This window comes from Manacus candei, unplaced genomic scaffold (assembly GCF_025592945.1).
Source record: "Manacus candei isolate 608988 ecotype Guabito, Panama unplaced genomic scaffold, ASM2559294v1 h1tg000049l, whole genome shotgun sequence".
In the NCBI taxonomy this organism is placed as follows: Eukaryota; Metazoa; Chordata; class Aves; order Passeriformes; family Pipridae; genus Manacus; species Manacus candei.
Genome location: NW_026138097.1, coordinates 13587538 through 13608287, shown reverse-complemented (window position 1 = coordinate 13608287; position 20750 = coordinate 13587538). Strand labels below are relative to the sequence as shown.

The 20750-nt window shown below is 39.7% G+C and overlaps 1 protein-coding gene across 5 annotated transcripts in view; it reads left to right on the top strand.

Moving 5' to 3' along the window:
• The window catches only part of HIVEP1 (HIVEP zinc finger 1), a 131859-nt gene that overhangs the window by 21260 nt on the left and 89849 nt on the right, over positions 1-20750 (top strand). The window contains exon 1 of one of the 5 annotated variants that reach the window (XM_051799134.1): positions 11393-17636. The exons of the other annotated variants lie outside the window; for them this stretch is intronic. Coding sequence (XP_051655094.1) covers positions 17627-17636 — 10 coding nt within the window. The 5' untranslated portion in view covers positions 11393-17626. Of the gene's footprint in view, positions 1-11392; positions 17637-20750 lie in introns of those variants that run through there. 5 annotated transcript variants of the gene reach the window in all.

The following is a 20750-nucleotide window of genomic DNA, read 5'->3' as shown; positions in this document are numbered from 1 at the left end:
TGTGCCAGAGAGGATAACTTTCAGCTAATGACTTTAAAATACTTTATAGAATGCAAATAGAGCGAGTTAAGGCATGTAACCTTCTTATCAAGGTAAGCATTTCGATTACATGCTATTGAAATGTGTGATTTGATTTAAAGAAATCTGCCCTTTTCCAATGCAGTGTTTCAATAAATAAATATTTAAAAAGTCCCAAAAAAACTAAAACAAAAATTCACCTCAAAACATTTCTCAGTAAATAGAAGGGAAATTCAAATGTGAAAAGCCAAAGAGAGTAGAGGAACTTTACAGAGCAGGCAACAGTCCTTCTGAAATAGTAGAAAATTTTGTGTAAGGGAACCTGAAGTACTTTGGTTTTGAAATGTTTTAAATGTAGCAAATTTTTGAGTGGCTGCTAATTTGAAATGTTAAGTTCTGCATGAAAGTCAGTAAGCTTGTGGATTCAGATATTTCTCAGTGCTCGTGTCCAGTAGGTGTATAGGCATGTTTATGCAGCATTGAAAACCTAGATTTTTCTTCTTCCTGCTGCTGCTGTACTGTACTTTCCTTGGGAAACATCCTGGTTCAGTTACTGTGGAGTTTCATGTCAGAGTGTGCTCTCTCCAAATTAAATCCCTGCAGAAGAAGGTTACTGGCACAGGGAACCTGTTCTTGTGGCCACATTCGGCAGGTACAAGTTTTCTTTGTTGCCCAGAGTGGTAGAATCAGGTCTTTTTACTTCTGGGGACCATTTACTCATTTGTTTGGCGAAGAAGTTGATTAGAGTGATGCTGCCACCGTATTGGTATCACCAGTATCTCTCTTAGAATGGTTTCAAGTGCAGTATGTAATTGGAAGTAATGTGGGAGAGCCCAGCAGCCCTTGTGGAGTTGTGTTGTTGATTTTCACCACAGTTGAGACCACACCTGAAAGTGACCAAATGACCCCCAAAATACCTGTCAGCACTGCCCCATGGCACTCGGGTCAGTCAGTCACTGTGTCTCTTGAGTCCACTCAGGACTGTAATTTGCACTCTAGCAATCCAGTTTAAAACTAGCATCAGGAACTACTTACACCAGCAGCTGTTGTAGCCCAACATGTGCCCATGAGTAGCTGTTAATAATGCTTGAACTCTTTCTTAGCTCATTTTCATTTATTTTTTGGTGGACTATTTAGATTATTGTCATAGACTGGGATGGTTTCCTCTTTCACATGGTGACCTTTTATTTACCTTAATTTCTGTAGAAATCCACTTCTGAGAAGAGGGTGGTGTTTGCACCAAATTCTCTGCTTCCTTTGGAAACACAGAAAAAGGAAAACATATTTCCTGTTAGTGACTGTTTTAATTTGTATTTCTGCTTGCATGAGAATATATTACAGAGAGTGACTTGTTTCAGGGTCCTGTTAATCTGAGAATTTATGTGTTTTTTTTTAATTTTATTCCTGGCAGTAGAATTACAGTCACCGTTTCTTCAATTTCGAATCTAATTTTTAAAAGTTATGGGAATTGTAATGTAATCGTCTCCATGAAATGTCAGATTGCAACTCATAAGAGACACTTCCAGGGTTTTTTGGGTTGCTTTTTTAACCAGTGGCTCATTTAGGCTGAGTATGAGTGGGGCTGTTGAGCCAGAGGCACTGTGGCACTGTTGGAGATGGTCAGGTACCCTTTAGCCTTTGATCACTTTAGTAGTCAATAGTATTCTGTTTAATCCTGATAAAACTTACTGAAAATAGTCAGATGTTTGTGCATGTATTTTTTTTCTAGAGATAATAAGCATGCTGATGGGCAATTCTTTGTTCCTAAGGCAAGCATAGTATTGATAAAGAAGTGATTTCTCTGGGGACATGAGAATTGAGTCTGGTTTATGTTATTTCTCTATGCATGTCTGTCCTTCTAGGCTTGTAATATTCTCTGGAATTCCCATAGTTTTCTGCAAACAGTTTTATTATTAGATGTGTGCTTTCTGAAGTCTCCATTTAGGTTATCTTCAATATCATGATATTGAGGTCGCACCTAGCAGTCAGACAGCCCAGGTCACATGTATATATATGTGTGTGTGTGTGTGTGTGTGTGTGTGAGGAAAAGGAGAGGCAGAAAGGGAACGGGGGTGGAACAAGGGGTTATGGAGGAATTAGAACTGTATAATTTACTTACCTTTATGGGAAATGTCTGCATCTGGTTATAAAAGAAACTTTCTTAGATCTTTCCTCAAACTTGATTTTTTCCTATTTGCCTGAAGTAAAGATATTGGAGAGAGATATGACATTACAAGAGACTGTGGAGCAGATTCTCATAGGAGTATAGATTTTGCTGTTCTGGAGGAGATTGTTTTTTAAATTACTGATATACTTGAAGAGCAGCTCTGAAAAATGTATAGAAGAAAAGGTAAGAATGAGGATAGACGGTCGATGCAAAAAACACCCAACAAAATTAGATCCAGATGGAGGAAGTGGGATCTATGTTCTTGAGCTGTAGAAAGGCTCTCCCACGTTTATCCCTGTTTCCCATTATTTTCAGCACAATGGAAGGAACTCTGCCATATTTGTATATCATGGAACTGAGAGTAAGAAAGTAGTAATGAGTCTGTTGTCGGCGTGCTGTGCTTTCTTTAATTTACAGCATCCTCACTGTGCTGTGCTGCCATAGAGGACAGAATATAGCCTTTGTCCCCACTCGGCGTTAGCGGAACCAAGAATGATGCGTGCAGTTGGCAAGGGCTCCAACACAGAGTCCCCATTCATTGCTGCAGAGCAGTTTGTTTTAGCTGTGTTACGTAAGCCATTTGTGGTATAACTCAGGACATTGCACAGAATAATATTGGGCATGGATATCCAGCTGTTGTGCTAGATATTGAGAAGGGAAAAAGATACCTTATTGCAGGCGGTTGCTGGAACAGGCCTTCAAAAGCTTGTTGAATTGAAGTATTGCAACCCATTCCCTTTGTGACCATCCTATGACAAGTGCTAGAAGCAGTATTGGGCAACTGCAGTAGATGTCCTACGTGCACAAAAATATTCAGTTTTACCCTTTATGAACCTAATGCCAGCTTGCCAATGTGAGTTTTGTGACTGGAGTGGTAAGAGAAAGCTTTTTCTGAAAATTGCATAAGTTCCCAACCTCATGGTGCAAGGGTGATGAAGGGCCACAGGAACTATAAAACAGATAACATTTTTCTCATTGAACTCTGAAAAGTTACTGCCGTTAAATGTTGGACTTCCTGAAGGTAAATCCACCTGCCTTTTGTAGTTAACATTCCACCCAAGAGTATGCAAAATAATAATATTAAGTAGAATGTTTTGGATTATCATGAAAAGAAGAAAAAAGAGCAGCTGAAATACATCAGAAGTTGACGATACTGAAAATACTGTCTTGCCATCCTAAATGTTATCTGATGAAATAAAATGCTGTATAAAACTCTCATCAATTAAAGTGATGGTTCTCAGTGGTTTGTGTTGGAGGACTAAGTAAATGAAAGCAAGTATTTCCCAGAGTCATGGATTGCCTTTGCCTTTGTTTTGTCTGCCCTGTGCCAGGAGGCACTGGACATTGCCTGCTTGGCAAAACTTCTTGCTTTTCCCTTGCATTTGATATCACTAGTCTCAGTGTGACCTTGCAAAGCGACTAGAAATGCTGGAGAAACTTCGAGAAAAACTAGTTTTGTTTCAGCCAGGTGGTGGGTTAAGTCCTTGATTACCAAGTTAGCACAAACAGAAAATGTAAAGCATAAACTAAATTCCAGACACAGAGACTGTTGCTATATATTCTATTCAGCCTTTTTCTCTATGATTTTGTCCAAGGTGTTTTACAGCTACAAAAATCTGAGGATCCAGCTCTGCATGGGTGCTTTTTGCATTTATAACGATCCCTTTCTAAGGGGAAGTCCTTCCTAAGGCTAAAGAAAGAAAATTTCCAATCATGTTTCTGTTGATTTTTTTTTTTAAGGTCCTCTTTTCTTGTTTTCTTCTCTTCAATTATGTGGCAACCAAGATGCTGGTTGTATCGTATCCTTTAATCTTATCTGGGAACAGCTCTTTCTGCTGAGGAGTATCCTTAAAATTCCTGTGTTTTAGCTCTGAATTTAGTTACATCATGCACTAGAAGTGTTTTATTGAATCATGTAGCATTTTGTCTTCTAGAGTAATAACACTTTATTGTGATTATGTATGACATTAACATGCACTGTTAGTTTTACTTAGGGATCAAACCTGACATATTAAATCAATAACAGACTTGGCCTTGGGGGATGATATTTCTAAATTGTCTTCAGCTACTAACCTGTTCTAGAGTTGGTCATGTTTTGGGGTTCTGGCCATCACAGTGGTAAATTATTGAAAATAATTTGAGAGTCTATTGTAACTATGAATTCATAAATATACATGGGTGGGAAGTGCTGATAAAAAGTTTAGGTCATTTTTCATGGGTTTGGGGCCTTATTTCAGTTGATTGTAAAATTGAAAATACACAGTTGAATCATTTTATTAGAGGACAGCATCCATTCCTTATATATATAACCAAGTCTTCTGTAGCTAGGCCATGCAAAAAGAGAAAATGGGCCTTTTTTTTATTTTTGCATTTGAAACTAAATTGAATTTAAAAGAGGTATAAATGTAAAATTAGGGAATGTTCCAGTTCTGGAACTAAACCAAGTGCTTTGTGTTCAAATTTACCCATTTTTAAAACAGAATACTTAATCAAGAATAGCTACTAGCTGTGCATAGCTAGGCTTTGAGTGTACGAAACTTCTATGTGTCTTATTTGGGTTCCTAAGGAGGCATTGCCCAAGTATTATTTAAGTATCAGTTTCAGGCTGAATGTTTTCTGTCTGCTTGTTTTGCAAGCACCTAAAATTACTGTAACTGAGAGAACAGGAAAGAGTGTAGTTTGTGCTTTTGATAACAATATGTATGTAATCAGCACCTCCTGGTTAATGAATTAGTTGGCTGTTTCTTTCATACAGCAATAGCAGGGAAAACTGCTGGGATAATCAGCAAGTATTGGCAAGAGGGATTCAGCAATGTATATATCGGTTATTATATTTTCTTTAAATAGTTTTCAAGTAAACGAGATCAGAATTTTGAATATGTAACCCTAGGTGTCTAATTATTTTCCAGAAGCTGGGGCTAATAAAATATTATTAACTGTGCAGTATTTAATTACTCTCTTAAACCTCAAGGAATCACACCAAATGGTTGTATTCCCCTTTCACAGTGCAATCACAGTTTGCAGAATGAATTCTTAATTTTGATTTTGAAACATTGAACATATTTGAAGATTTTGGTTTGGTTTGGTTTGGTTTTTAACCCCAAAAGGTCTCCTATAATGTCAATATAAATATCTTTTTCTCCTAAAGTGGTGATAAAAATATGTTCTTTCCACAGATATCTGTTGTGATTGCAATATATAAAATACTTTAGGCTCAACCATGCATGCAGAAGCCCTGTTAAAATTTAGAGTTCACTGCTTAGAGCTGTCCCAGAACTTGTGTGTTAAGAAGTAAATGCATCAGCAGAAAATAAATTTATCTTTGGTCATGGCTACTAAACCTGTGCCCTCAACAGTGTTATGTTCCAGCATCCAGACTTATCTTTAGACATCATTTCTGAGGAACTGGACTGAAAAACAAGCCAAAGTGGGCACAGGGCCATTCCCAGAACAACAGAGAGAAGACAGTGCATGCATGACCAACAAGCGATGGCCATCCCTTTCTCACAGCAAGAGGTGCAGCAGTTGTAAGAGGAGCAGCAGCACAGGAACAATTGTGGTTGAGGGAAAGCTATGCTGCTGGCCTCGGTCCGATGCTTGTTTCCCCAACCCCATGATGTTCTTCAACATGGGTCTGCTTGTGACTAACTCTGTGCTTTGGGAGTGAAGTGCTGGTGAGGAAGCAAACCAGACAGCTCCTAGGACAGGCTGGAATTTAGTACTGGGGGAAAACAGTCCTCTGGAGGGAATGCTTGCAGGGGATGTTTGATAAGAGCTTCCTCTTGTTATCCACATTTAGAGATAGATACTTCTGCTGATGGTGGGGATTTTGGGGATTTTTGAGGGATGTTCTTTGATTGTTGGGGGTTTTTTTGGTTTTGTTTGTTTGTTTTGTTTCTTTTGTTTTGGGTTTTTTAACAGAACCAACAGTATTTTTTTGTTTAAAAGAAAAACAGTGTAAGCTTAAGATAAGATTCTTTCATCTTGGCTATGGGAAAAACAGTAAGCCAGTCAGCTAGCTTGGAGGGGTTGTGTTTTTCCCAATTAAGAAGCCTCATCACTAGCATAATAGTTGTGTAGAGCTTATAATTTGCTGTACATGAATGTGAGGTACAGTTTCCTTGCTTCAGTGGTGGCAGCTGCTGCCCAAGGACGTCAGTGCTGGGGAGCAGGGGGCTTCCCTGGGGACAGCTGGGCTTGCACACAAGCCAGGTACCCTGTTGGAAAGCTGATACTTGTCCAAGCATGGAGCAAGGCTTCATGAAGTGCAGAAGGCTTTGCTAACTGTGGCTTTTGGGAGGATCCAATACCTTTGCCTGCTCTGATGTGTGAAGGTAATTTAAATAATTTCAGCATGCCCTTGGGGATCACTGCCCCATTTCCTATTGGGTGGTAGTGACCAGGTCTCAGTGTGTTCTAGTGATTTGGTGTGACCACTTTCCCTCTCTACTTTATTGGTAAGCCAGTGATAATTCATTTATTATTTTCTGTTTACAAGTCCTACTGTCCTTCTGTAAGAGGTTCGGTAGCAATATAGTGGATTACAACAGTATTTTCATCAAATGTCTAGCAAAATAAGTTTCTGAAAGGACTCAGAATTGTGGGAAGGTGTTATGCAAACATCATTTTCTAGTACAAATAACTAGAGGAAACCATGCTATGTATTTTGTATTAAAAAATAACAGCAATTTAAGCTACAAATAACTGTAGAAGTTGGGATCACCAAGATAAAAGAAATGGCCCACACAAATGACTTAAAATTTTGAGTCTGACTGTTTGTACTCTTCTCATATCTAAAGGCTGCCAAATTCTAGATGCTGTCTTTCCTGGGAACTAAGCAATGCTCTCTGGCATGATTTTCACTTCCCCTTATGTCTATATTTGAAAAAGCATATGTGTAGTCCCTAAATGAATATAGTGGTTAACAAGCTATGGATGACAACCCACAAAACATATTTGCTAAAGCAAGTTTCATACTGCTTAATGGAAAACAAATACCAAAGCGACTAAACCAGGAATATTGCTGTACATGCATATATTTCATGTATGAGAAAAGTTGAAGGAAAAAATCACCTTCTGAGTTTTTCTTGGGCACACTTCTTCCTACTGGATTCAAGTTACTGTAACTCTGGGGGCAGAACCTGGTTCTTTAGTACATATTTATGTTTTTCCTGGTCAGGTAGGACATGCTATATGGCAGAAACAGCCAGTTACTGATGTTACTTGAGTAACAGTTTCATCCTTCATAGTTCCTAAGGAAGGAATCATCCTTTACATCCTAAGGAAGTAAAGCTAGCAGTGTCTCCCTAAAGCAGCACTGTGAAGTCATTCTGTAGTTAGCAGTGTCTCTGTTCTTCCTAAAAGAGGCCATGCAGGGAAGCTGGTGAAGGACTGCAGTGTTTGGGGAAAACCGATGCCTCACAAGCAGTGCATCACCCCCAGCTGATGGATGATCCATCTTGCGTACAGGTGGGGAACAGACCACAGGTGGGAAGGACTGTGTTGGGATAGAGCAAATTTTTCTGCAGTTTTCAAGGGCTGATTGCCATGGGTGCATGCAGCCCTTGCTACTTAACTTGAGTAGCACTGAATTTGGGACCTAATTCAGTAGCTTGAACACATCAGGAGATTAGAGGTTTTATTACAAAACTCTAAAGCTTAGTAGTGTTCTTAACCTGGGGTGCTCGGTCTTGAGCCAGAGCTTCCTGAAGCTTGCTTATACTATTAGATATTTTTTTTTTAATTAAAAAGGAACTTGAAATGTATTTACTTGCCTTCTTTCATCTAGTAACTCACATTGGCTTCTTCCACATGACTACACTGCTGAGAAGGTTAGGAACCTAAGAAGTAAAACTGAGATTTCTGTAACTTTCTGCTTCCTCTCTCAAATCCCTTAAGAAATTATCAAACACTGGCAAGGTTTATGATGTAATTAGAGGCTTACTACACCTTTTATAACTGCCTAATACTCCAAGTAGAAGAAAAAACTCAGTTATAACATGTTGTGTAACCAAGCACACTGGTCTTCAAAAACAGAATTTAAAGCCCATTTTTTCAAATTACTTTCAGATACGTATGTAAATACACTTAGTTCTGGTGATACCAGTGAAAGTTGTTAGATGGGCAGCACTTTTTCTGATCTGAACCACACCTTTGTTTTGTTTTGTTTTTCTTAATTTTGGTCATTAGTTTCCAAATAGTTTCCTGATACTAGTGCACTTGGTATTTAGGAAACAGGACATATTAGTTAGCTGATTTTGGTAAAGCGGATGTTGCAGAATGTCCACCCTTCTGACAGGGTTTAGCCCGGGAAGTTCTCTGTTTTGTGTTTAAGAAAACAGCTTTGTACATACATGCCTATTTAAGTTTTTTTTTATTATTATTATTCCACTGCGAATATTTGCTAGTTAACTGCTGTGGGAACTTACAGTGGTTTTCTGATGAACTTTATACAAACCAGGAAGAAGTGGCCTTCCTCATTTGCTCTAGTTGAACCTGCTTTAGCAGGGAGGTTGGACTAGTCCCTTCCAACCCCAACCATTCTTTGATTTCAAAATGAGTTGAGGTGTGGCTTCTAGGTACTTTCCAAATGAGTGCAGCATGACATCTCCTGTGACCCACACAAACCTCAGTCAGTCCAGCTGTTGGTACCCTGTGAATGCAACCAGAGGCTAGATCTGCCATGCACTTGCATGACATTTTGGCTACTTCAGAAAAAAAGGAGCATAAATAAAAGTATAAAGTAAACTTTCTGTTTATTTTCCTTGGAGTTCAGGGTGCATGCGTGTGTGTGTGATATGTATACTGATAGAAACAAAGCCCAGTATTCCACCAGTCCTAATGCATCTACATGAGACAACAAAAAGAAATACACTTTTCAGATAGGCACCCTTGGTCCTAGTAGTGGTTCTGATAAACTGTTTGTTAAAAGCTGCTGTAAAAACTCAACAGTTGCTTTGCATGAGACATGGCTCCAAAACAAGTTGCTGAAACTTAGTTATTCATGTGCTGTGGACAAGACTTTGCTAAGGAAAGTGTGTGTTAGTAATGTAGTTACTAAGGTGTTTTGTTCTGCCTGAGCTGGTTTCTCAGAGAGCTTTAGTTCTTAATACACTGCCACTTGCGGTGTTGCTGGTAGCTGAAATCTTCACCAAGACTGCAGTCCTGTCAATTTTTCACCATAAAAGCACTCTAGAACACTTTTAATGGGATCATTGGCAAGGGTGAGTGGCTTTAAACTGACAGAGGGTGGGTTTAGGTTAGATATTAGGATGAAATTCTTTACTGTGAGGGTGGTGAGGCACTGGAAGAGGTTTCCCAGAGAAGCTGTGGATGCCCCATCCCTGGAAGTGTTCAAGGCCAGGCTGTATCGGGCTTTGAGCAACCTGGTCTAGTGAAAGGCATCCCTGCCTATGGCAGGGGAATTGGAACTAGGTGTTCTTTAAGGTCCCTTACAGCCCTGGCCATTCTATGATTGTATGACTGACATTTCTCCTAGCTTGCCCCATTTCTCCTTGCTTCAGCCCTGGACTCCTCCTTCAAGCCATGCAGTGGAAGTCAGGATGAGTGTGTTGGGGATCCAGCCTATAGGACACAACAGTTCGTACCAATGGTTGACATAAACCAGACAGGCTGCAGCTGTCCAGATCAGGCCAAGGCCCCTTCAACCCCAACAGCAGTCCCAAGACAGGAGAACACAAACCATTTTGAAGTCACCTGTGTTGTTCTCTGACTTCTGCTTTGTCCTGTAAAAGCAATGTGGTTTCTGTCCCCTCATTTTTAAGACATTGTTCTTCAAGAGTTTTGTTAAGTGTTTTCATTTACCCTTTTTTTCCCAGCCCAAGGACTGAAATTGATTTGGATTAAAATCACAGTAATTTTTCACTTTTTCTATAGAGTGACTATAACTGTCACATTTCCATGCATGCTTCTGTGTTACCTGCAAGAATATGCCAAAATATGTACCTCTATCTTCAGTCAGTCCTTCAGGCTCTCCTTTTTTCCACCCTCTGTATGTGAAATGTGTCTTGATTTAGTCAGCCTTGATATGAGAGCAGAATCTGATGTTGCCCTTGGTGTTTCAGTATTAGTCTGTACGGTTATTTCTGATGGATCAGTGATGGTTGGAGACCTTTGCTTTTAAGTATTTGGAGGAGGGGGGCACCAGGAGTGTTCCCATTTTAGTGGAGCTCAATATGTTTGTCCCATTGCTTTGCTTCCGCTGCCTTCCACCCTGTGGCATGGCAAAAGGAAATTAAGAGCATCAGTGGAGAAGAGTAGCTAGTGGAGAACTGAAAAGTTTGGAAGGGAGAAGGAGGGATGAGAAGAAGAAAGGGGGAAAGAACAGATAAAAAAACCTACCCTGGAAACCTAAAAGAAACTTGGGAGAACAGGGAAAAAATAACTTCTTTGTCTGAACCCAAATTTGTAGCTGTACCTAAATCACAGTGAGATGGCAGATGCAACTTGTTTGGACAGCTGATGGCTGATCAGTGCTTAAAATCAAATGAGTGATGTGCCTAGTTTTTGAGGGATGGTATAAATAAGTAAAATAGTTTTTACCTCAAAGTACTAGTAACCTGTGTAGACAAAATACACACATAGGAGAGGAAAAAGCTATGTACTTTATATAGAAGCAAGGTGCAGGGAAGCTGATGTCCTCAAATAATATGCATCATGTACCAGTAAAGTATGAAGGAGTGAAAGGTAGCATTCCAGTAGATTTTTGCCCTCTCTTATTTGTAGGCCTCTTAGCAGCTAACTGCAAACCCCTGCTTTTATTCTCTCTGAAGCTGATTACATGGACTTTGGGTTTTTATTGAAGTTTAGGTGACTTGCAATACTCTACGTGGCTACATCATCTTTTATCATTCTGCCTTGCTGTTGATGGGCAGCCTATGCCGGCCCTCACCCAGGATTACCAGGGACAGCAAGACTAAAGTCTCTCCTCTTTCTGTATTTTGAAATAAAGGGGGTGGTCCTCTCACAGGCCTCATTGGGCACTTGGTGCTGGGAAAAGGGCAAGATGGTTTGTCTGCAGGCAGAATCACAGGGCTGTGTGACCGCAAGGAATGATCTAACCTGCTTACCCTAAGATAGGGTCAGCCAAGTCTTTGTCATTTCTGAGAGCAGCTAGCATCTCTTTATATAGTACATATAGATACATGTTCTCATTCTAATAAAAAGATACAATATATATCATATATGATGTATACATATATATTGTATATATATATATATATAAATATATTCTATTCATGTGCTTTTCAGAAAGGTTTTCTCACTGTCTTGGTAAAGTCTTTCTTCTTGCAGTTTGGGAATACATTCATTTTCTCATTGCATCTTCCTTCTGAAGAATTGAAGACTGTTACCTTGTCTCCCTTCAGTTTCCTTTTGTTTATATTAGGTACTTAATTCATCATCTTTCTATTCTTCTCTGAATATCTTCTGACTTGTCTACGTATCTCATGCAGTAGTGAAATTTGACCAAAATGTTCCTGCTGACATCCCAGTAATGGTGAGTATAGCAGAAGGCTTTCCTCACAGACCTCCCTTGCTGGCTGGCTGTTCCAGCACATTTGCTTTTTTTTGCAAGAGTGTGATATTGTTGATGCTTATCTAGCTTATTGTGTGCTGTAACCTCTAGCTCTCTTCCACAGAACTTCTGCTTAACTGGGAGAGTGCAATTTGGGCGGTTGATGAAAGATAGAAACCTGCTTGTAAGGCTAGCATGGGATAATGAAATAAAAACAGGAATGACAATGGCTTAGAGGAAAACTACTTGATTAAGGAAACTGTAAAAATATTTCGCTGGAAAAAAAGGACAAAACGTGGAATATTTTTTCCACAGTCACTAAAACAGATGCCAAAAGGATTTTGGCATAAAATGTGCTGAAGTTCAGTTTGGGTATCAAGGTTATAAAGTGTTTGAGGCTAGGAGATTGCCAAAGAAATGTTTTGCTTGTATATGCAAGACAGTATTCTTAATAGTATTACTGCCAACATTTGCCTGCTTGCCCTGGTGCGTGCTGAAGTCTGTCACTTTGCAGCCCAAGTTGCTTTTCGGTGTTACCTTTTCATATTCCATGTGGAAAAAATTTCAGTTCAAGTGATCTTTGTATAAACAGTTAGATAAATTCAGTTGGGTTTTTGTGTATGCATGTTCTTGTAACAATAGTAATTTTGTACATTTCAAGAAATGGTACTTTAGACTTTTGTGGGGGCTTTTTATCCCACGTATTGAATGGTACAGTTCCTTGTCTGATGTTGGGAGTGGGTACCTATGCAGAGCAAGTTCTGTGATGCTTTTGGTTATTTAGAATGTGCTACACATGCACAGCAAGGTTTTGATTTCTGAAAAGAGGGGAAATCCTCACTCATTGAAACAATTTGTCTTCCAGATTGGACAAAAAACCATGGGTCTTTGTAGTGGGCTAAAATCCTGCAGAATTTCAGCACTATTTTTTCCAGTAATCCTAAGATTGTTTGTTCAGCTGCTTTTATTCAGTGTAGCACTTAATATGAGTATTTATAAAAAAGAGAGGTGGTTAGAGCGTGGAACTTTCTTTTTCTTAAGTTCTTTGACATATACTTGTTGCTTCAAACCCCTTTCCACATTCACATTGTTGATTTTGTGTGCGTGCAAAGGAGTATGCTTGAGCACTCTCAGGAGGGATGTCAGCAGTTTGTACTGTACTCCTGAGTCAGCAGAAGTTGCTGGAAAAAGGACAGAGGTGTAGTAACTGCTGTGGCGAATGCCGTGCTTTGCGTTATGTTGTCTGATCCCGATTATGGGTCTTAAGCCCCTACTGACAGGCGCAATCCCCTTGTTTATGGATCTGTTTCTAAATGCGTTCTTTCGGAGAGTCACACAGCTATGACTGCACCCTGGTTCGTTTCAACATTTCCTCATTAGCCTGAAGGGAGCTCTCTAAAACCTGCTACCCCATGCTGCTTCCATCCTCAGCATGAAAGGGGAGGGTCTCACAGAGCTGTGCATGAACCATGGGCTGGGATGAATTTGGGAGCAGGAGAGAAGGGTGCTCCATGGTGGCTGCAAAACCATGTCGTTAAATATTGGCTATATTCTTTTATAATTTCTGATCTAACTATTACCGACTTGGCCAAGGACTGGATTGCAATCATATGGGAATGTGGGAGCTTTATTTCTCCTTAGGTCTCTCACCTTAGGTTATTTTGAACCAGAAGAGCAAAAACTGAATTGAAATATATTGTTTAATGTAACATATTTTTTCCATCTATGCTACAGTCTGTGTTAGGGGTTTGTGCTTGCTTTTTTGTTTTTGTTTGTTTTTTATTTATTTATTTATTTTTAAACTAACCAGCTGAATCCACAAAAGAGTGCACTTAGTAACACTACTATGCTTCTGTCCTTGAGCATATGCACTGCTACAAAGGGACAACTACCTGTAGAATTGACCTGTGTTTCATCTTTCAAGGCTCACACGTTGGTGACTCCCTTATTTGTTGTTTAGGATGTTCTGTGATCTGTGATAAAATTTTAGTTGCACAGTTTACAGAAATGACGAGAAACTGCTGTTTCTGTGTTATTTTGTTCTAAATAATTCAAAAAGATGCTTATACAAAGCTATGGGTGCTCTACTGCATAACTAATACTACAATAAAACCATGGCATTTAAATAAATAGTGTTAATATAAAGCATTAAAATATATAGTTAAAAAGGAGCACTGCCTGTCTGCTACATACAGACAAAATTCTGTCCTACCTTTTTATTGCTCTGGAAATGTAGATCCAGGCCTCTCCACCAACAGTTAAAAATAGATAGCTTTTGCTAAAGTCCCTCAGTTGAAATTTAAGGAAGGGTAAAAAGAGCAAGAGCAAAGAGCCAATATGCCCCTGGAGAGTGGATGCAAGGGGAAATGAATTTTTCTTTCAGGAAGGCAGGATCTGTATCTCTTGGTTTTTGTAAAGGTACAGTAGGGTTTGAGCCATGGGTGGATCCAAGTGCAATAAAACAAATTTTGGGGTCACCCTGGTGAGTTACACAGCCACCAGCTTTTCCTGAATTTTTTGGAAAAGAACCCATATTGTGCTCCTGATTGTGGCTGAATTGTGATTTTTTTTTTTGATTGGTACACAAAATACTTTTGATGCTGGAATTTAAGTTGGACGTTAACAATGATTCCTTTGTGTAGCAGTCCCTTTTGAAGTAGTGTCCTGTATCTACAAGAAAACAGTATGCAGAGAAATAAATTCTGCTTTCAAGTCTGTATTTTATATATATATATGTCTTATGCATCTTTTTTACACAATGTATGCTAACATGAATATTTACATATGAAAAGGAAATAGGATTTTAAACTATTTCATTGAATATGTAAGTATGCCTGTCCTTGTTTGATGTTTTTTTCTTCAAATAATCAGCAGAGAACTTTAAGCTTTTGGCATTTCACTCCCATCTTACACTAGTTTTCAGTAATTTCTTCTTGAGTGCTGATACTTGGTTCTGTCGTAGCTATTTGAGACTAAAGTTTCTCAGAAAGCTTTCATATCCATATTCACTGCTCAGAAACTGCCTCTCTGCTTTTTTGAGGTCCCCATCTTAATTTCTATGACAACATTTCCTAAACCATTTCACATATTAATTTCTTGTTTTGGATAGAAAACCAGTGGTGTTCTCAGCTGTGGTTGAAAGCCCCAGTGTGATATCCAGCAGCTCCATGGCAGGGCTGTGACCTGATGAGAAGCTCTTCCCCAGGCTGGTCTGAGAACATCAGTAATGGTGATGGTTGCCTCTCCTGAACCCAGTTTATCACCGAGCACAAAGGAACCACCCAGGCGCTGTAAACGCAGCCACCTCTGGCCCATCTCAGGCTGCATTGCCTCGTGTCATGCAGTGCTGTTGTTGGTTATTAAAGGCATCTATGCCCTCATGTTGGCAGCCTACTAGACTATCTTCTTCCAGCTGAGCCTCAAGGCTTATTCCATCAGAGCTCAAGAGAGATGTGCCTGCCTTAGCTGTGTGCTGATGCTGTCAGTCAGATGGGGTGATATGGAGTAACAGGCCACTCTTGATCATGTACTGTGTGCCTGATTTAAGGGCCCCGATAGATCCTAGTTCAGAAGATTGATGCGTGTGGCTGCCACTGGGCAACGCGATTGAAACCGCACCCTGAGGACAGTGAGAAGAGTGCTGTTTGCGAGTTACCCACAGTTGGAGCCGTGACAATGATACACCAAGAACTTGTAATGAATCTTATGAGTCATTCCATTGCTGTTTGACATCTCTGTTTCCTTTAACTTAGGGCTCAGAGGGAGCCCAGAGACTCCTTCCTTCTTCACTTTCATGAGGAACACACCTCTGTGTGTTCTGGGCAGGCAAGGCACTTGTTGTAGAGAAGAACCCTGATTTGGAACACCACACAGAAATCCATCCTGGAGAACCAGCATTAGCAGAGAGTGAACAGCCATTCTGTTGTCATCTTCCAAGAAGTAACTGCAAAGTTGTGTCATAAATACTTGCGTCTCTGATCGTCACTGCAGAACACGCTGTGTGACAGACGGCCTTGCTTAGAGGTCTGTATCTTAGAGATTGCACTGAGTCATATGGTTGATTATCTAAATGTAAATAATAATTGAGACATGTTAAAATTTGAATTTCATTAGGTGGAGGCTTTTAGACTTAAGCAAATGAATTATTTTTTTCATAAAACACTGTAACATGCTTACTAGCTTTGACAAAGAGTTTTTTCCCTTGATACAGAGATAGCAGATAATAATAAGCAGACAAGGTTATGCAACAAGGGGATATTTTAATCATCTTTGTTTTGGAAAAGACAGGCCAGAGTGAGGTACCTCTTAGAAACAATCTACTTCACTGATACTTTTCTTCAACAGATTGACAGCATCTCAGAAAAGAAAATAACTGTTTGCTATTCCTATTGTAGACTTCTTTCAATCACTGCGACAGATGTTCCAAGCATGTTGTTCCTCAGTTAGGTTTCTTTAGTAATAAAAATACTGTGGTCTAAATATAGTTTAAATTGGTTGAGGTACCTTGTTTGAATATGATTCAAAATTGCATTATACCTAGTTTAAATCATAGTGTAACAGGACAAAACCACTGGAAAGACTAGTTAAGATTGTTTCAAACTCAGGTAGGACTTTCTATTCAATCATATTTAAAGTGGTTCCAAAGTGCTATGTTTTTCTAACATATCTTGCAATCTGACTTAGGATAAACACTAGATAGCATAGTGAACTCCCCTCCCCCTGTTCATTATTTGGAATTACCTTGGCTAAAAATGGAAAAAGTACTTAAATAATTCTCTTTACCTATATCTGCCATGATGTCTTGTAACAGCTGTATATTGGGAATACTCAGATTTTATTATCCTTTTTTTTTTCAATAAAACGAAGTTTAGCATTCAGGAACAGTTGAAATGGCTGGATTAAGAGAGAAAACCAATACACATGTACAATGTACCCATTATTCCTTTGGAGAATTGGGAGTTGAGAAGGCTGTGGCCCTTATGACCCCCCTTTCCTCTGCCAGGGAGTTCCAGTTCAAAGCTGTTCTGTCATCTCTCCTGCTGACTTGCTTCTGGAGGCCACTGGGAGACCTAACAGGATAGTGCAGGCTGAGTTCTGCTGAATGTGTTGGTGTTAAATAGCTCCTCCTTTTTACTCTCCCCCTCATTTTTTATCTAGATGACTGGTTGTTGCTCACGACACCCACTTTTGGAGACCACTGGGTTGGGAGCACAGCTGCCTGCCTGGAATTGGGTCACGGTGGTGTGACAGTAACTGCACTGGCGTGCGTCCCTTACAAGTGCGATTCCAGTCAGTGACGTTGATCGGGGGAAACGAACGCTCTTGTTTGGATACCGGCTAGCTAAAGCTTTCTGCTCCCTCTTTTTGACATCTGGCATGAGGACATGTATACAGATGAAGTTGCTAAATTGTGGTGTCTGGGACAAGGTGCTCTTTCGGTTCCAAAAATGAAGAGTAAAGCAACAAAGTTCAAGGTTTATTTCGTCACTTGGACTTTCACTCCAGTGGAAGAGATTGGGATTTCAGCTTTAGAAAATGGAGATCTTCAGTTTGTTATCTGGTTTTTTTTCATTACTAGTTAATTTCTTAATAGACTGTTAAAATAATCCTCCAAGAAGGCAGTAAAAATAGGGAGATGCAGGTGCAGTGATCTCCAGTCCATAATGACTGAAAACAGTTAGAAACCTTCATTTTGTGCTTATTTTGGGGGGAGGAGAGATAAGCTCACGTGGTAATCACATGCTGCCAGGTCATTGCAAGGAATCTGGTGGCAGCAGAAATGCTCTCTTCAAGGTCCTGCTTCTGTGGGAAAACTCACTGGTAGTTCACTTGAGCATCCAATTTTGAGCCTTCACAGAAGAGAGTGGTTCACATATGCTTTGTCCTGAAGCCATTTGGGCTCTGCTATGATCTCACGTAAGGAGATGTTTTCTTCTAGGTTTGTTTTACAAATTTGGAGTTAGGATCATTCATATTGATCTTTCTTTTTCTTTGGTTTCAAGAGCTTCTCTGTGCAGCAGTGAAGACTGTAGCTGTTTACTTACTAATTTCTTTATGGTACTTTTGTTGATTTAGTCCTCGTAGGTATTTAAGCTGTGAGAACAGTGGGAAAGACTTTGAACACCTAATTTTTCTCCGGTTTTGTTCATGTGATTAAACAGAAGTCCTATAGCATTCTCCCAAGGAGGCACTTTTTATGGGTAATTTTAGTATCCATGGGCAGCTGGATGCACTTTCGGGGGTTTTTTGCAGCATGATTCTGGCCTTCTCTTAATTGTTTCTATGATGATTTTTGTTTGTTTTTTAATGAAAGAGTGAAAGAGTTCTTGAGCATTTCAACAGGCAGCCTAGGGAAGTGGTTGAGTCTCCATCCCTGGAGGTATTAAAAAGACATGTACATGTGGCAGTTGGGGACATGGTTCAGTGGTAGCACTGTCTTAGTGGTTGGACTCAATGATCCTAGAGGTATTTTCTAACCTAAATTATTAAATTACTCTAAGATCTACTACTTCTTGGGTTTGCTTTCCTGTTTGAAGAGCTGAGTGAGGCACGTAAGAACAGTTGTGGCATCAAGGTTTCAAACTTCATCTCTTTTGTCCAACTCCCATGACAAAGTATATGAGCATGGTGAGACCTTTATTTCCTGAAAGGTAGATTGGTCATACAGGGACAGACATCTGAGATAACTTTTTATTTCTTTGTCCTTACCTGTTTATAACAAGGTTTCCAGCAAGAAGGTACTGCCTTTAGCTCAGCATTTAGCAGGGCAAATTACTGCAAGTGAGAAGAGGCAAAGTTTCTTGGAGATGAATGCAGTAAAGGTTGTCCTGCCTGCCCCATAGCATTTGGATATAGCTAATAAGAATGGGAAACACCTTGACCTTAATGTAACCTTCTGCCCCGGTACTTTGCCATCTGTCTCCAGAAGTACAAGAGGAGATTTGCCTGCTTCTCACAAACTCTCCTACCAAGGTTGTCTCCCAGAAAGGGAAAAAGAAGAGTTATGTAACAGTGTTTTCTTTCAAAACTGTATGTTATAGAATTCAACCAAGACCCTGCTTTTAGCTCCAGTGGAAGTCTAAAACTGGCAAAAACATTTTCCAAGGTTCTTTTTATATGTGTATAAAGAAACTTAAGGAACCAATAGTTTAGTATGCGGGGCAGAATATTCCTAAATGACAGCAAGGAGAAAGGTTTTCAGGAAGAGCCACAACATCCGATTCACTAGTTAGCGAGCTCCCCCTCTTCAACCGGCGATACAATTTCTTTGTCAGAAATCACCAGCGGAGAGCTCGGAGGAGAGGCAGTGTGCTGTGAAACAGAAACTGAGCCCCTTTCAGCTATGATACCTCCCTGTTGAACATTAATGAACTGTAGCGGCTATATGTAAGGTTCGTGGCTTGTTACATATGCTTAGCTTGTCAAAAGTTTCTCGTGGCATTAAGGGCAGGCAGTGTCATTTGTGCAATAGGCAAAGCTCTCTGCCTGTGGATGTTACAGTGACCTTACTTGAACTGATAAATAGCTGTCTTATCCACGACCTTTAATAACTGAAATGTATTCACCATTTACAGCCTTTTTATGGTTTGGTTCGAAAGAGATTAGTGGATAAAGTATATATATGTATGTATGCATTGCTGTGTGATCCTTTCTGGCTTGTAACAGCACATCAAGGAATTCAAGAGTTTAGGAGTAGCAAAGCAATCACTTTTCCATGTACTCTCTTTCTTCCTCATGAAAGGTGCTCATTCACAGGGATGCATGGTGTTGTGGAGCCTGTTATCTTAAAGAGAAGAAATTAAACAAAACACAACAGAATGTAATGTTGGGTTTTATCCTCTTAATGTAAAATAAGACTTACTTTTTGTTTGCATTTTCTGGTTTAATTTGAAAGAAAACAGAGATGATATTAAAATATAATGAGGGCAATTCATTTTGTGGTTCACAGTGGCTCGGATTTAGAAGAAAAAAAAAACCACCTTAATCAGCACAGTACTTAAGGGCTCCCTGTAAGAACATTGTGCTTAACCTTCAGCAAATGCTTATGGGCTGCCCTGAATAGTAACGGGTTTAAGCACATGCTTAAGTGTTTTCCTGAAGGAAGACCTAAGCATCTTGGCAAGTGTTACATTACGGCTTCATTTACCTTAATCATAAATCCCAGCATCAGAGGCAAACTTTTCTTTCATCTCTTGGCAGATATTGGGGTGTATAGATTTTTCCACCTCCGTTTGGCCTGCTTTCTATGGCTCTCTTGCTGCAACCTGATCAGTCCAGGCTGACCTTCAGGGGTGCTCCACATGGGCTGGGGAGCCTGCCCCCGTGGCTCCGATTGCCCGATCAAAGTCTGCACTTTGCCTTTCATCTGCCGGCTCTCTGCCCTTCCCAGGGTTATTAATTTGAAGAACTTAAAGACGCAACCTTTTTCTGCTGCGCCCGTTCCCGGAATGAGTAGGAATGAGAATTGCGTGTTCTCCAACGGCTTTGCTGTGGTCAGTTTTCCATGGTGGGAGATGGGATTGGAGCGGGTTAAATCTGCACCAGCTGGTTCTTGGTTAGCTGTCGGAAATGCAAAAAAAAGAAAGGAAGAAAAAACCAACAAACCAATCCCATAAAAACGGGGGGAAGGGGAAAAAAAAGGAAGGAAAAAAAAGGGGGGGAAGAATAAAAATGGGAGAAACAAGAAAAAAGAGGGGGAAGGAAAACGAAATAAAATAGTAGAAAATTGGGGAGAAAAAGGGGGAAGGAAAAAGGAGAAAATAGGAGTACAAAGGGAAAAAAGAAAAAAGGGAAACAAGAATAAAGGGAAAACAAAATGAAAAAGGGGGAAAAGGAAAGAAACAAAAATGGAAAAAAAATGAAAAAAGAAAAAAGTTTTTTTTAAAAAAAGACAAAAATGAAAAAGGGGGGAAGGAGTAAAAAGGGGAAAAGAAAAAATATTAAAGGAAAAGAGAAAAAGGTAAAATAGGTGGGGGGGGGAAAGGAGAGAAAAAAAGGCAAAGGGAAAAAAAAAAGAAAGGAAAAAAGGAG